Below are 15,826 nucleotides of genomic sequence, written 5' to 3'. Positions count from 1 at the left end.
AACAGGAGCAATGTCTCAGCCAGTGTCGAAAGCCAGAGAATAAAAATGAGTTTTTAGGGTGGATTTGAAGATGGACAGTGAGGGGGCCTGTCTGATGTGCAATGGCAAGGTGTTCCAGAGTGCCGGAGCAGCAACAGAAAAGGCTCATCCCCAACTCCACTACTACTGTTAGGTGGCCTGTACACAGCTCCCATAGTTTTCTCCCCATATCCCTTGATTCTGTTAGCCCGAAGAGCTATAGCTAACTCTCTCTTGAATATATCCAGTGAATAGGCCTCCACTGCCTTCTGTGGCAGAGAATTCCACAGATTCACAACTCTCTGAGTGAAAAAGTCTTTCCTCATCTCAGTCCTAAATGGCCTACTGCTTATTCGTAAACTGTGACCTCCTGGTTCTGGCTCCCCCAACATTAGGAACATTTTTCCAGCATCTAGCCTGTCCAATCCCTTAAGAATGTTATATGTTTCTATAAGATACCCTCTCATCCTTCTAAATTCCAGTCGATCCATTCTTGAAACAAACACTTAAAATAGATGAAGGTTGGAGCAGAAGAAACCAGTTAATAAATGTTATTTGGGAACATCCATCATATTTGGTTTGATTTTGTTGTAAGGAGATGTAGCATGAACACAGGGCACGTGACCCATTGAGCCCGGACCAACCACTAATCATCCATTAATCCTACACCTAACCATTTTATTCTCTGCACAATTCCATTAAGTTCAAGTCAAGATAAGTCGAGTTTATTGTTGAATGCACAAGTGTACACAGACGTACAGGTACTGTGACTATCTTGCTTAAAGTAGCATCACAGACTCAGACAAGTGCTTAAAACATAAATTAGATATAAATTATCCATACATTCTATAAGACAGTGAAAGGAGATAAAGATTGCACAGAAACACAATGAGAAAAATATGTCTACTGTAGAAAAACAAGGCCATCCCTCAAAGTTATTGCTTCACACTAGGGGTAATTTACAGCAGCCAATTAACTTATTAACCTGCACATCTTTGGGATAAGGTGACAAACCTGAATACTTTAAGAAAATTAAATATCAAGTCATATTCCAGATACCAAGTGGTATTGATATTCCAATCTGGACTCAATAATAAGAATGTGGTTATTCTATTTTTATTTGTAAATGACCCTCCCTTATGCAAAGAAGGGTCTCAACCCGAAACGTCACACATTCCTTCTCTCCAGAGTTGCTGCCTCACCTGCTGAGCTACTCCAGCATTTTGTGTCATTCGTTATGTAATATGTTTAACCACAGAACGTACTGTTGCCAGGAAGGCACAGTGCTACTGCCTCATAATTAAAGTTCAGAATGTGCTTCGAATAGGTTTAATGGAAGATAAATGCTCTTAAACAGCACAGAAGGTGTATTGGGATTGCTGTGCAGGGTTGTACACAAGCTTAATTGCGCAATTAGCTATGTGCGTGTTTTGACCTTATCACTTATCTCAGTCTGAAAGCAGCTGTTTGACTAGGAATAGCAGGGAAATGGGAAGCAAATCGGCCCAATGGAGTTACGATGGTTTAGTCCATACAACCACCACTGTGCAACCCTGTCCTCTAACAAAAAAATTTCACATGGAGACCCTGGAAAATACAGACTACTTCTCATATCTTAAAAGTCATCTCTTAGCCGAGGCAGACATTGATGATGATGCTCACCATAATTTTCAATGCCTCCATACAGCATTTGAGCAACTGAGGAAAGAGCTGTTTGAAGAACAAGACCTTAGACTAGCATTAAAATCATGGTCTGCTGTGCAGTTGTGATCCATGCCCCCATGTACACCCTTGTGGCATGGTCTATCCACAGCAGGCAGAACAAGACACTGGCAAAATACCACTAGAGCTGCCTCAACAAAATCCGCCCCGTTTACTCCAGCATTTTTTGTTTATCTTTGGTTCAAACCAGTACCTGTATTTGCTTCCTACACCTCTAAAATTTACTGGTAGGTTAAGTGAACCTCCAGGCCAAGTGAACTTCTCCCCGTCCAACATTCTCACCACTGAGATGATAATTGCACTCAGTCCACACGCTTGGACACGCCACAATATTCTGTTGCTCAATGCTAGATTGTCAGAACAGGCACTCTACGGCACTGTCCATGGAAAAGATCATCAGATTGATAGAACAAATGATTTATGAATATTTAGTTTAGTTTATTGTCACGTGTACCAAAGTACAGTGAAAAGCTTGTGTTGCGTGCAATCCAGTCAGTGGAAAGACAATACATGATTACAATCGAGTCATTCATAGTGTATCGATACATGACAAGGGAATCGACACAAGGTCAGATCTCAGAGAAGTTTAAGATCATAGTCGAAGAAATGTTGCTGTAGGAATAGAGATTTAAGAATGTAGAGTGATTCTAATATGTGTTTGTGGATCTGCTTCTGGAGCTAACACGCAAATAGTCACCTAGGTTGGGCACCATCTTGCCCTGGGTTGGGCGCCATCTTGCCAAAGCCTCCCTGAAAATAATGCAACATGTCCACTAACTCCTGGGAATCTCTGGCCTACGACCACTCAAAGTGGAGAAGGAGCATTTTGGAAAGTGCCAAGAATCTCAAGTCCATGTGTCAAGAGCTTACAGAAACCCAGCGTGAAGAGCAGACCTGGTGCAAAACGACAACTATCCTATCAACCATCTTTTGGCCCATCTGTGGAAGAGATTTAACATTGCCTTCAACAGTTGCCTCACCACCTGGAAACTATCTTTTATCCCTAGGGGTTTGCTAAGAAGACAAGAACAGTTACTAGTTAGGGGGGGTCTTTTTTTTTGGGGGGGGGGGGTCTATGGTCATTTTAAGACCAATGTGAAGGTCACAGCAATAATTTAGATGTGAATGGAATTGAAATCCTACCAAATAAATAAAACATATACCCTAATTGAAGTATATAAAAGGCATCGATAGGGTAGACAGAACATTTTTCTCAGATTTGAGACCATTAAGGTCAGAAGGGGAAAGTTTAAAGGTGATGTGCAGGACAAGTTTTGTTTTACACAGAGTTGTAGGAGCCTGGAATACTCTGCCAGGGGTGGTAGTGGACACAGGTACGATGGTCATATTGATGAGGCTTTTAGACAGGCACGTGGGTATGCAGGGAATAGAGGGCTATGGACCACATGCAGGCAGCGGAGCTTAGTTTAACTCAACATCATGTTTGGCACAGATATTGTGGACTTAAGGGTCTATTCTTGCATGGTACCATTCAATGTTCTAAATACATAATCTATCTGGTACCCATTCTTTAGATCTCAGTTTCTAAAGGGCCCGTTCCACTGCGGGGACCTAATTGGCGAGTTTAGATGAGTTTGCCCTCAACTCATGCTCGCAGCATGGTCAACACGAGGTCCTATGAGGTCTTTATAACTCTCCTTCATGCTCAAGAGTGGTCCCCGCGTACTCGAGGGCCTCAGTTAGATCGTGGCTTTTTTTTAGCATGCTGAAAAATGCCCGCAAGTAAAAAAAGGTCGCCATGGAAAAAAAAGCAATATTCGTAGGTAATCAAAGGCAATGGAAGGTAATCAAAGGTAGTCAAAGGTAGTCATAGATAGTCTTCAACATAGTCGAAGGAGGTCGAAGGAGGTCATCTTCACTCTCCGCTATTCAGTGTCCAATTTTCCCGAAGCTACTCTTCAACATCGTTGAAGGAGGTCGAAGGAGGTCGAAGGAGATCGAAGGAAGTGTTCTACTTTGGCGATACAACACGACCATGACACTTTTTCATACTCTCCTAAACTCTTCTACACTCGCAAATTAGGTCCCCTCAGTGGGACAGGCCCTTAAAGAATCAGTTGGAGAGTAATGCTAGTAGTTGTAGTTATACTCTGAAGTACTATGACTGTCATTAAACTATGGTCTATGCTCTACAACATTACCATTTCATGCAAGCAAGAGAATAATTGCTTTCCAAAAGATAATTTATAACTGATTGGTGCATTTTCTTCTTTGTATTCCTACAGAAAGATAAGATCGGCTCCCATTTTCCCTTGAAGAAATTACGCTCCTTAAATGATCTTGACCAAGCTCATGAAGAACAAGAAGTTGAATTTTTAAAGCTTCAGGTTCTCGAACAACAAAACATCATTGATGATTTGACCAGGGTGAGTGGCTGGAGCTCCTGTGGTTTGCTGGTAACCAACATGTTGGGGAAAACCCAGTTGAGAACCCACACATACTTGATCCAAGATTACCAATCAATGACATTTGGAATACATAGGGTGGACAAGAGCCCTGCACTGTGTAGAGCCTTTCTGACTGTAGCTGGCTGAAGATTGGGAGAGTTAGCAGAGGCTAGAGTTAATGATCTGAAGATGGATGGACATTGGGAGGGTTGGAAAGGACAGACAGTAGAAGGCAAAGGCTGCACGCAACTTTCACGCATGGAAACTGGATTGCATTTGCCTTCATGCATCCATGTGTATTATCATGACTGAAGTAATGCCCAGTTCCTCAGCCGTTGTATATCTGCCAAACATTTTGAGAGGATTGATAACACTCAATCATGTATCGGTCTCCCGGTTGTTAAACACTTTAACTCCCCTCCCATTCTCACACTTACCTTTCAGTCCTGGGCCTCCCCCACTGTTAGAGTGAGGCATAAAGCAAATTGGAGGAACAACACCTCATATTTCGCTTGGGCAGCTTAGAACCCAATGGTACTATGAACATTGATTTCTCTAACTTCAAGTAAACATTACTTTTCCTCTCTCTCTGTCCCTCCCCCACCCTAGTTTCATGACCAGTTTCACTGTCCTCTTGAATAAATTTACTGTCTGTATGCCTCGTTGTCACCTTCCCCTCAGCCAACAATGAACCATTCTACATTTCCTTGATCATCATCGGATTACCTTACCCTTCCATATCTATAGTTTCCCTCTGCCCTGACTCTCAGTCTGAAGAAGAGTGTCAACCTGAAATTTCACCCGCTGTGTTAAGCCAGTATTTTGTGTCTATCCTCCATGTTCAACGCTAGGTCTGCTCATGTGAAGCTTCAAAAAGTGCGGATGTGCACTGCCCGTGTCAACTTGGCGTGAATCACTGGTAGCAGATGCTGTCCCCTGCCATTAGAGGCCAGGTGATGTCCCCATGGGAAGCTCAGAGACTCTCCTGTGTGAATGGAGTATGTCAGGATGGCCAGTTGGCATGTGAGTCACTGTAGCAACCAGTAGACCTACAGCAAGATCAACCCATTATTACATACACAAACATTCTGTTACTGCTGGGTACCTATCAATACTTCAAGAGTAACAGTTGCAAAGGATTGTTTTTCTATTAACTAGCTGTGGGCATGGTGGACAATGGGATGATAGACAAAAAGCTTGCTAATATCTTAGTTAAAAAGTATATCAAGGAATTGCAGATAAATGTTTGAGATCTGTGTATATTTCTGTCTGCATACCATGACTTGCTTTGCCTTTGGGTTGGCTTTATAGACTACTACAATATGAAACAATGTTGGATATTTACAGTACATATAACATTTTCATCAGGGTCAGTGACTAATAACATTGCTGCTGCAGCATCTAGTACAGGCATTGTGTCTATACATTTGCAATGGAAATGATCCCAATCCTGAGGGTCATTAAGATGAAAATAATGCAGAGAAGATTTATGAGGATATTACCAGCATGTGAGGGCTTGAGCTTTCGGGAGAAGTTGGACAACTTAGGACCTCATTCCTTGGAGCAACGGAGGCTGAGTGTTGATCTTATAGAGGTGTATTAGCCAGAGTGTTTTACCCAGAGTGGGGGATTCAAGAAACAGAGAACATAGATTTAAGGTGCGAGGAGAAAGATTTAATAGGAACCTGAGGTGCAACTTTTTCTCATAGAGGGTAGTGGGTATAAGGAACTGCAAGAGGAGGTAATTGAGATGGGTATGATAGCACCATTTGAAAGACATTTGGACAGGTACATGAATTAGAAAGGGTTAAGAGGGATATGATCCAAACGCGGGCAGGTGGAACTGGCATAGATGGGGCACCATGGCCGGCAGGGGCAAGTTGGGCAGAAGGGCCTGTTTCCATGCTGTCTGACTCTAAGTAGACGGCATGAAGGAGTGTAGATACAAAATAGGTGGAATTTCCAGTAAAGATTCCCAGTTATAGGAAAAGCAAGGTATAACACAGCCCATGCTACAATGAAGCATCATTTTGCTGATTATTTTAAACTTTGAATAATGGAAAGATAGTCAACTTTCCTTGCTGCGGTTATTTAGAAGGAAACACTGGTGTTTTATAGAATGTTTCAGTGAACAGTTGAATCAGCTGCATCCCTTGGTCTATTCATTGGGTGTTACGTACAAATTTCATGCATTTAGTTACAAAAGTAGAAAAGAACCAATGGGGAACAGTAGTGCAGGGTACTTAGGAAGGATAATAAGAAGACTACAGTAGAAACAAAAAACTACAGATGCTTGTTTATACCAAAGATAAACACAAAATGCTGTAGTAACTCAATGGGTCAGGCAGCACCTCTGGAGAAAAATAATGCTTTTTCTCAGAGATGATGTCTGACACGCTGAGCTACTCCAGCACGCCAGTTCACTCTCACTACCGTGTTCATTTTTTAAATCCATCTTGAAAATTAAAGGGAAATTCATAGCATTTGCACCTTCAGAGATACTCAGTCCAGAGATAGCCATTCCTGGAGCAGTAATAAATGCAGAGCATTTGAGAAGCCACAAATGTGCATCTTAGCCTGTGAGTCGTTTTCATTGTGTATTTAAGGTCTTTCAACAGAACAAAGAACTGTATACACAACTCAATGTATGGCAGATGGATTGTTCCAATGGGATGTATTTCTTTCATTTGGATCTCTTGGCTTTGTCCTTTTGTATTTGATCCTATGACACGTGATTTCCAAGAATCTCTGGGTCAATTCAGTGCTTGTCTGTTTTTGTTTAGGACCGAGAGCGACTGCTTCGCCGCAAAAGACACAAGCGAAACGCAAAGCATATCAAGGTAAATTGTAGATGCAAAGCCTACACATACTGCAACCCTGAGTAAAACTGATAGAGGAACTCGGGGGTCAGGCAGCCTTGGCGAGGTAAATGGACAGGTCACATTTTGTGTTTGGACCCTTCTTCAAACTGATGGAGTAGATGGGAGATGGTTGGCAGAAAGAGGTGAGGGGAAGGGGTGGGACCAGATATAGGAAGTGCGAGGTGGGCCCAAATAAGGAGAGGGATGTCTGACAGATCAGCCGAGTGGTGGAGAAAAGAGTGGAGACGGTAACCAAGGTGGTAGTGATCTGTGGAGAAGGATTCCCAGGGTTTCCTGGTGAGACAGAGGGTTACATACATCTCCTCCAACCTTGTCCATTGTGTTTGGCTCTCAATGTGGCCTCCTCAACATCAGTGAGACCAGATGTAAGGTAGGTGAGTGCTTCGCCGAACACTCACACCCTGTCCGCCAAGGCTTGTGGAGCTCCCCGTTGCTAGACATTTTAATTCCGTATCCCATTCCCCGACAAACCCTTCCCTGAGGCCATACACAAACTGAAACAACAGCATCTCATATTCTACTTGGGGAGGCAACAACCCAATGGCATGAACATTGAATTCTCCAACATCAGCTAACATCCCATCACCCTCCTCTTCTCACCTTCCCAGCTCCCCACTCCGTACTTGGACAGCTTACTCTCCACTCCCACAATCCCATTGATCCTCTTCCACCACCTCCTTCTGTTTATCTCCCACCCCTCCATACTCCAGGATTCTCTCCTCCCACCATCCCTCCATTTGGTTCGACATTTCACTCCCCACTTTGCTTCTTTATCAGATTTACCTTCTGCACCCTTTGTCTCCTTCACATCACCCCTAGCCTTGGTTACCATCTCCATTCTCTCCAATCTCCCCCCCCCCCTCCCCCCCAGTTGATTCATCTGCTAATTAAACTCTCCTTCCCTGGATTCACCTAACACTTGTCAGCTCTTCCCCCTCCTCTTCCCCTCGCCTCGTTCGACCAGCTTTCCACTTCTCCATCAGTTTGAAGAAGGTTCAAAACCCAAAATGTCATCTGCCAATTTTCCACCACAGATGCTGCCTGACACACTAAGTGCCTCCAACAGTTTATTTTCCACTCAGGGTAAATTGTAATGCTTGACATGTCGAGAGATGATTTTTAACCCATTTTTGATGCCAAAATCTGCTTAATGGATTTGTTATTGCAATGATGCAACCTTTCACAAAAAATGTATGAATTCACTACAATTCAACTAGTTTTTATCAAAGCACGGATGCCCAACAAGTATTGAGGATGCAGGAAACCTGAAGTAAAAGATGTTTGGAACTGTGGAAAGAGATAGTGTTAATGAGTCAGATCAAATACACTTCTGACAAACAGTCTTTTACCTGAAATGTAGCACTGCTTCTCTTTAGTAGACCATGCAGATTGAGGAAAGTTAACAAATAATATCAGCAACATGTTTACCTTGATGACATGTTTCTTTGTAAATTCACCAATAATAGATTTGTATGAAAAATATTTTGGTTGATTGAAAGATACAGCATGGAAACAGGCCCTTCGGCCCACTGAGTACATCAACCATCGATCACGCGTTCACACCAGTTTAATGTGTTCGCACTTTCTCATCCACTCCTTACACACTAGGGCCAAGTTACAGAGGCCAATTAACTTACAAACTCACACTTTCTTTGAGATGTAGAAGCCAGAACACCCAGAGGAACCCCACACCGTCACAGAGAGAACTTGCAATCTCCATTCAGACAGCACCCGAGGTCAGGATCGAACCTGGGTCTCCGGCGCTGTGAGGCAGCAGCTCTACAAGCTGCACCACTGCACTGCCAATTTCTGTGACATTGTGTCTGCATAAAGGGATATCGTTCTTTGGTGGTTCATAGAATGCATAATATTTTTATATTGTGGTTCCACACATGATCCCTGTTGCAGCTTAAAATGCCCAATCATTTTGCTTTAAAACAAAACAAAATAGAGATATGGTTTCCAATTTGTATCTTCTTTAATACTTAATGAATTGTGTCGATTTAAGTAGCAATAGGAAAAATTTGCATTTGATGGAAACAGTTCATCTGTAAAGTTGCAGCCTTAACGCGCCAGGGACCTGGGTTCGATCATGCCTATAGGTGCTATCTGTGCAGAGTTTGTATGTTTTCCCCATGACCTGCATGAGATTTCTCCGAGATATTCTCCCTGTCCTGGTGTAAATGTAGAAACTGTCCCTGGTGTCTGTAGGGACATGTTAATGTATGGGGATCACTGGTCGGTGCACTGTTGGTGGGCCAAAGGGCCTGTTTCCGCACTATCTCTAAACTACAAGTAAAAACTAATTGGCTTTATGTTTCCTTTATAGGTGCTGCCTGTTTAACATTTCCCTGTTCTTAACTCAAATTTCAAACATCTGCAGATTATTTTTCATTTTCAGGTTGTATTTATTTTGATTTGTGAAGTTGCATAGACCTATTAACTGTAGTGTTCCATGCCATTCAGATGTGGGGCTGAAGTATAATCTCTAGAAAGTAAAGACCTAATCACACACAGACATGAATCATACTACTTACTTTTATCGTGCATTTTGTACCCGTTTTGAGGAAAGGGTAATCACCCCCCTGTTGCCCTCTTTACCTCTTCTCACAGAGACATGTGGTGGAGACATGTTTTGGGTTTGATGAAGAATCGATGGATTCAGAAACGTCATCCTTGGCCTCCTACAGAACAGACAGGACACCAGCAACACCAGAAGATGACCTGAATGAAGTGAGTAGATAAATAATCTTAATAGAAGGTGTTGATTCCAAGGCGTGAAAGTGTGTGGACTAAATTAATATTTTGTCTGTACATGTAATGACAGTGACAAGAGTTTAATGGAAAGCAAAGCATAGTGCCGCTGGTAGACACAAACCCAAATACCACGGGCTATGATGGTCTCGGATTGCTCTATGTTGGTACATCATATCTTTCCATGTAGCATACTTATCTAACAGTTCATGTCTGAAAGAACTGCAGATGCTGGTTTAAATCGAAGGTAGACACAAAATTCTGGAGTAACTCAGCAGGACAGGTAGCATCTCTGGAGAGAAGGAATGGGTGACGTTTTGGGACAAGACCCTTCTTCAGACCCTTTAGCTAACAGTTTAGTTTTTTTTTACTAGATTTTAGCCCACCGAGTCCACACAGAACATTGATCACATGTTCACACTAGCTCTAAGTCTTCTCACTTTCTCATCCACTCCCTGCAACATTACACCGGCCCATTCACCTGCAAACATGTAGGTCTTTAGGATGTAGGAGGAACCAGAGGAAACCCACAATATCACAGGGAGAACTTGCAAACTCCACACAGACATCACCCAAGGTCAGGATCGAACCCGGCTTTCTGGTGCTATGAGGGAGCAGCTCCACCAGTTGCGCAATAGTCATTCAAGTGTTTATTCTGATATTCTGATCATTTGAATGGTCCCAGAAATTGAACAATGATATTTCTGAATGACTGAGAAATGTGAAAAATTCCAACAGTGTGAATTGGGAAAAAAAGATTATGTTTAGGACACATTGCTGGGATTGTAAAAGGGTAACACATTTTTTATTTGGTGCTGAGGGAAAATAAATCCTGATTTATTTCAGTTTTTTTTAGTCTTCGATAACCTGATGTTACAAATATAGCCGTTTAATTGTTGTTTATGGTATAATATTCCAGCTGCAAAGCCATGTTAAAGAAAACCCACTGCTAATCCATGTTACTCTGAAGCTTACAAAGCCATTATTTACTTCCCATCGCTAATTGCCGACTTAAGTTTAGTTTAGTTTAGATATACAGTGCTGCAACAGGCCCTTCGGCCCACCGAGTCCGTGCCGACCAGCGATCACCCCGTACACACTTAACACTATCCTACATACTACATACGAGGGACAATTTTACTAAAGCCAATTAACCTACAAACCTGTACGTTTTTTGGAATATGGGAGTAAACTGGAGCACTCTGCGAAAACTCATGCAGGTCATGGGGAGAACGTACAAACTCCATACAGACAGGACCCGTAATCAGGATCAAACCCGGGTCTTTGCCCTGTAAGGCAGCAACTCTACCACTGAGTCACCATGCCGTCACGGTGGTGCAGTGCCATCTTGAATCGCTGTGCTTTGGAAGATCATATGTTGACATTGATTGGCAAACATTGTCCAGGCCATTTCAGAAGGGAACGGTTATTGAACACTTTCATGTGGGCCAGACTGGGTAAGACTAGCTTTACTGACCACAACGCACAAGGTGCTCATTTGGCCTATTGGGTCCATGCCGACTACTAGCACAGCAATCCTATCACTATGACATCCCTCCTTATTTCCTAGTACCCTTCAATTTATTCTCAATCACATGCCAGTCAATTCTCTTTAATCAATTTGCTACATAGCAACACTAAGTGGTAATTCATTGAAGTGTATGCACTTTTTGGGACGTGAAGGGATGGGAAACCTGGTACACCAGGTGGGCACAGGGAGAATATGCAACATCTGAACAAACCATTAAGTTCAAATCTAGGAATAGGAATACTTTATTTTCACATGTGACTAAGCACAGTGAGATTCTTTGCTTGCATACACAATGTATACAAATAGCAGCCACCCAAGACATCAACTGAGATTTGCCCCAGCTGGTGTGATTTAGAATTACAATAATATTTCCTATGATGAAAAGCGAGCATCATTTATGGCAACCATGAAAATACCGGATGGTTGTAAAAGCCTGATTGGGTTCACTAATGTCCTTTAGGAAAGGAAATCTCCCATCCTTACCCAATCTGACCTTTAACGTGACACCGATTTTCTGCTAGTTCCCTGCAAGGCACAGTCCAAGGTCAACTAAAGATGGGCAATGAGAGTTGACCTATCCAACGCTGCTCACATTTTGACAGTGGATCAGAATATAGCTCAAGCCACTGTTGTGACTCTCAGCGAGGGTCAAAACACGTCATAAATTATAAAGTAGTCTTGTTTATATTGAGGACAAAAGATAATAATTCCATCACTATGAATTATGTAGTGAAACTAATGGATCACCACCACAAACCTGTCCGTTTTCATTCAATTCTCCCCCTGAAGCCAGTCAGCTGTAAATCAGCTGGTGTACATTGATGGTTATAGGGGTGCAGCAGTTGTACTGCTCAAGCAGTTTTACACTGAATAAGATGCCAGATTCAACCACAGCATTTTCAGAATTCGAATGGAATTTCTAACAATTTCTAGCAAGCTGATTGTAGTAAATGTGGCCATGATGCAAATTGGCAGTTACTTAATCATAACAGGCTTTCTATTAACCTTCAAGAAAGGAAGGGAAAGCTATTGTCCAGTCAAGGCTACAGCATGACTTCCACTGCAATGTGGTTGACTTGTGTTTGTGCCTCAAAATGCCTGTCTAAGCCAAAAAAACTGTGTAGAAAGGTTACTGTAGATGCTGGTTTATATCAAAGATAGACACAAAGTACTGGAGTAACTCAGCGGATCAGGCAGCATTACTGGAGAAAAAGGATGGGTGATATTTTGGGTCGTGCCGCTTCTTCAGAATGAAAGTAGGCGGGAGGTAACAGATGATTATGGAAAGGTGGAGCCCACGATGGCCCATTGTTGGTGATAACGAAGGGATACAGAGATGTGAACAGTGGAACTAGTAGGATGTGGGAGGGGAGCATGGAGGGAATGCAGGGGTTACTTGAAATTAGAGAAATCAACTTCCATACCACTGAGTTGTAAACTGCCCAAGCAAAATATGAGATCCTATTCCTCCAATATGCGTGAGACCTCACTCTGACACTGGAGGAGGCCTAGGACAGAAAGTTCAGAATGGGAATGAAAAGGGGAGTTAAAATGTTTGGCAACCGGGAGAACACGTACACCAAAAGTTGGGATCACGAAGACATGGCTCCAGGGTGACCAAGGCTGGGAGCTGAACATCCAGGGATATTCAATATTCAGGAGGGATAGAGAGAAAGGAAAAGGAGGTGGGGTAGCGTTACTGATTAGAGAGGGGATTAATGCAATGGAAAGGAAGGACATTAGTTTGGAGGATGTGGAATCGATATGGGTAGAGCTGCAAAACATTAAGGGGCAGAAAATGCTGGTGGGTGTTGTGTACAGGCCACCTAACAGTAGTAGTGAAGTTGGAGATGGTATCAAACAGGAAATTAGAAATGCGTGCGACAAAGGCAAAACAGTTATAATGGGTGACTTCAATCTACATATAGATTGGGTGAATCAAATTGGCAGGGTGTGCTGAGGAAGAGGATTTCTTGGAATGTATGCGGGATAGTTATCTAAATCAACATGTAGAGGAACCAACGAGAGAGCAGGCTATTTTAGACTGGGTATTGAGTAATGAGGAAGGGTTAGTTAGCAATCTTGTTGTACGTGCCCCCTTGGGCAAGAGTGACCATAATATGGTTGAGTTCTTCATTAGGATGGAGAGTGACATTGTTAATTCAGAAACAATGGTTCTGAACTTAAAGAAAGGTAACTTTGAGGGTATGAGACGTGAATTGGCCAAGATTGACTGGCAATTAATTCTAAAAGGGTTGACGGTGGATATGCAATGGAAGACATTTAAAGACTGCATGGATGAACTACAAAAATTGTTCATCCCAGTTTGGCAAAAGAATAAATCAGGGAAGTTAGTACATCCATGGATAACAAGGGAAATCAGGGATAGTATCAAAGTGAAGGATGATGCGTACAAATTAGCCAGAAAAAGCAGCATACCGGAGGACTGGGAGAAATTCAAAGACCAGCAGAGGAGGACAAAGGGCTTAATTAGGAAAGGAAAAATAGATTATGAAAGAAAACTGGCAGGGAACATAAAAACTGACTGCAAAAGTTTTTATAGATATGTGAAAAGAAAGAGATTAGTTAAAACAAATGTAGGTCCCTTGCAGTCAGAAACAGGTGAGTTGATCATGGGGAACAAGGATATGGCGGACCAATTGAATAACTACTTTGGTTCCGTCTTCACTAAGGAAGACATAAATAATTTGCCGGAAATAGCAGGGGACCGCGGGTCAAAGGAGTTTGAGGAATTGAGTGAAATCCAGGTTAGCCGGGAAGTGGTGTTGGGTAAATTGAATGGATTAAAGGCCGATAAATCCTCAGGGCCAGATAGGCTGCATCCCAGAGTACTTAAGGAAGTAGCTCCAGAAATAGTGGATGCATTAGTAATAATCTTTCAAAACTCTTTAGATTCTGGAGTAGTTCCTGAAGATTGGCGGGTAGCAAACGTAACCCCACTTTTTAAGAAGGGAGGGAGAGAGAAAATGGGGAATTACAGATCAGTTAGTCTAACATTGGTAGTGGGGAAACTGCTAGAGTCAGTTATTAAAGATGGGATAGCAGCACATTTGGAAAGTGGTGAAATCATTGGACAAAGTCAGCATGGATTTACGAAAGGTAAATCATGTCTGACGAATCTTATAGAATTTTTCGAGGATGTAACTAGTAGCGTGGATAGGGGAGAACCAGTGGATGTGGTGTATCTGGACTTCCAGAAGGCTTTCGACAAGGTCCCACATAAGAGATTAGTATACAAACTTAAAGCACAAGGCATTGGGGGTTCAGTATTGATGTGGATAAAGAACTGGCTGGCAAACAGGAAGCAAAGAGTAGGAGTAAACGGGTCCTTTTCACAATGGCAGGCAGTGACTAGTGGGGTACCCCAAGCCTCAGTACTGGGACCCCAGCTATTTACAATATATATTAATGATCTGGATGAGGGAATTGAAAGCAATATCTCCAAGTTTGCGGATGACACTAAGCTGGAGGGCAGTGTTAGCTGTGAGGAGGATGCTAGGAGACTGCAAGGTGACTTGGATAGGCTGGGTGAGTGGGCAAATGTTTGGCAGATGCAGTATAATGTGGATAAATGTGAGGTTATCCATTTTGGTGGCAAAAACGGGAAAGCAGACTATTATCTAAATGGTGGCCAATTGGGAAAGGGGGAGATGCAGCGAGACCTGGGTGTCATGGTACACCAGTCATTGAAGGTAGGCATGCAGGTGCAGCAGGCAGTAAAGAAAGCGAATGGTATGTTAGCTTTCATTGCAAAAGGATTTGAGTATAGGAGCAGGGAGGTTGTACTGCAGTTGTACAGGGTCTTGGTGAGACCACACCTGGAGTATTGCATACAGTTTTGGTCTCCAAATCTGAGGAAGGACATTATTGCCATAGAGGGAGTGCAGAGACGGTTCACCAGACTGATTCCTGGGATGTCAGGACTGTCTTATGAAGAAAGACTGGATAGACTTGGTTTTATACTCTCTAGAATTTAGAAGATTGAGAGGGGATCTTATAGAAACTTACAAAATTCTTAAGGGGTTGGACAGGCTAGATGCAGGAAGATTGTTCCCGATGTTGGGGAAGTCCAGGACAAGGGGTCACAGCTTAAGGATAAGGGGGAAATCCTTTAAAACCGAGATGAGAAGAACTTTTTTCACACAGAGAGTGGTGAATCTCTGGAACTCTCTGCCACAGAGGGTAGTTGAGGCCAGTTCATTGGCTATATTTAAGAGGGGAGTTAGATGTGGCCCTTGTGGATAAGGGGATCAGAGGGGAGGGAGAGAAGGCAGGGACGGGATACTGAGTTGGATGATCAGCCATGATCATATTGAATGGCGGTGCAGGCTCGAAGGGCCGAATGGCCTATTCCTGCACCTAATTTCTATGTTTCTATGTTTCTAAAAGCCAATAAGCTGTTTGAATAAGTAGAGAAACGAGTGCAGTGAAGAAAATTGGTAAGCATCTTAATTAAGAGCATCTACCAGCACATTACCCAACCAATATAT

At 42.6% G+C, this 15,826-nt stretch overlaps 1 protein-coding gene across 1 annotated transcript in view; it reads left to right on the top strand.

Moving 5' to 3' along the window:
• Window positions 1-15,826, top strand: part of jakmip2 (janus kinase and microtubule interacting protein 2) — a 224,883-nt gene that overhangs the window by 148,429 nt on the left and 60,628 nt on the right. Inside the window, exons 7-9 of the mRNA XM_055643376.1 lie at window positions 3,943-4,127; window positions 6,932-6,988; window positions 9,644-9,763. Of these exons, the coding sequence (XP_055499351.1) occupies window positions 3,943-4,127; window positions 6,932-6,988; window positions 9,644-9,763 (362 nt within the window). The remainder of the gene's footprint in view (window positions 1-3,942; window positions 4,128-6,931; window positions 6,989-9,643; window positions 9,764-15,826) is intronic.

The sequence above is a fragment of the Leucoraja erinacea genome, chromosome 11, assembly GCF_028641065.1.
Source record: "Leucoraja erinacea ecotype New England chromosome 11, Leri_hhj_1, whole genome shotgun sequence".
NCBI classification, from domain to species: Eukaryota; Metazoa; Chordata; class Chondrichthyes; order Rajiformes; family Rajidae; genus Leucoraja; species Leucoraja erinaceus.
The sequence above is the reverse complement of the archived record's forward strand: the minus strand, read 5'-3'. Positions and strand labels throughout refer to the sequence as shown.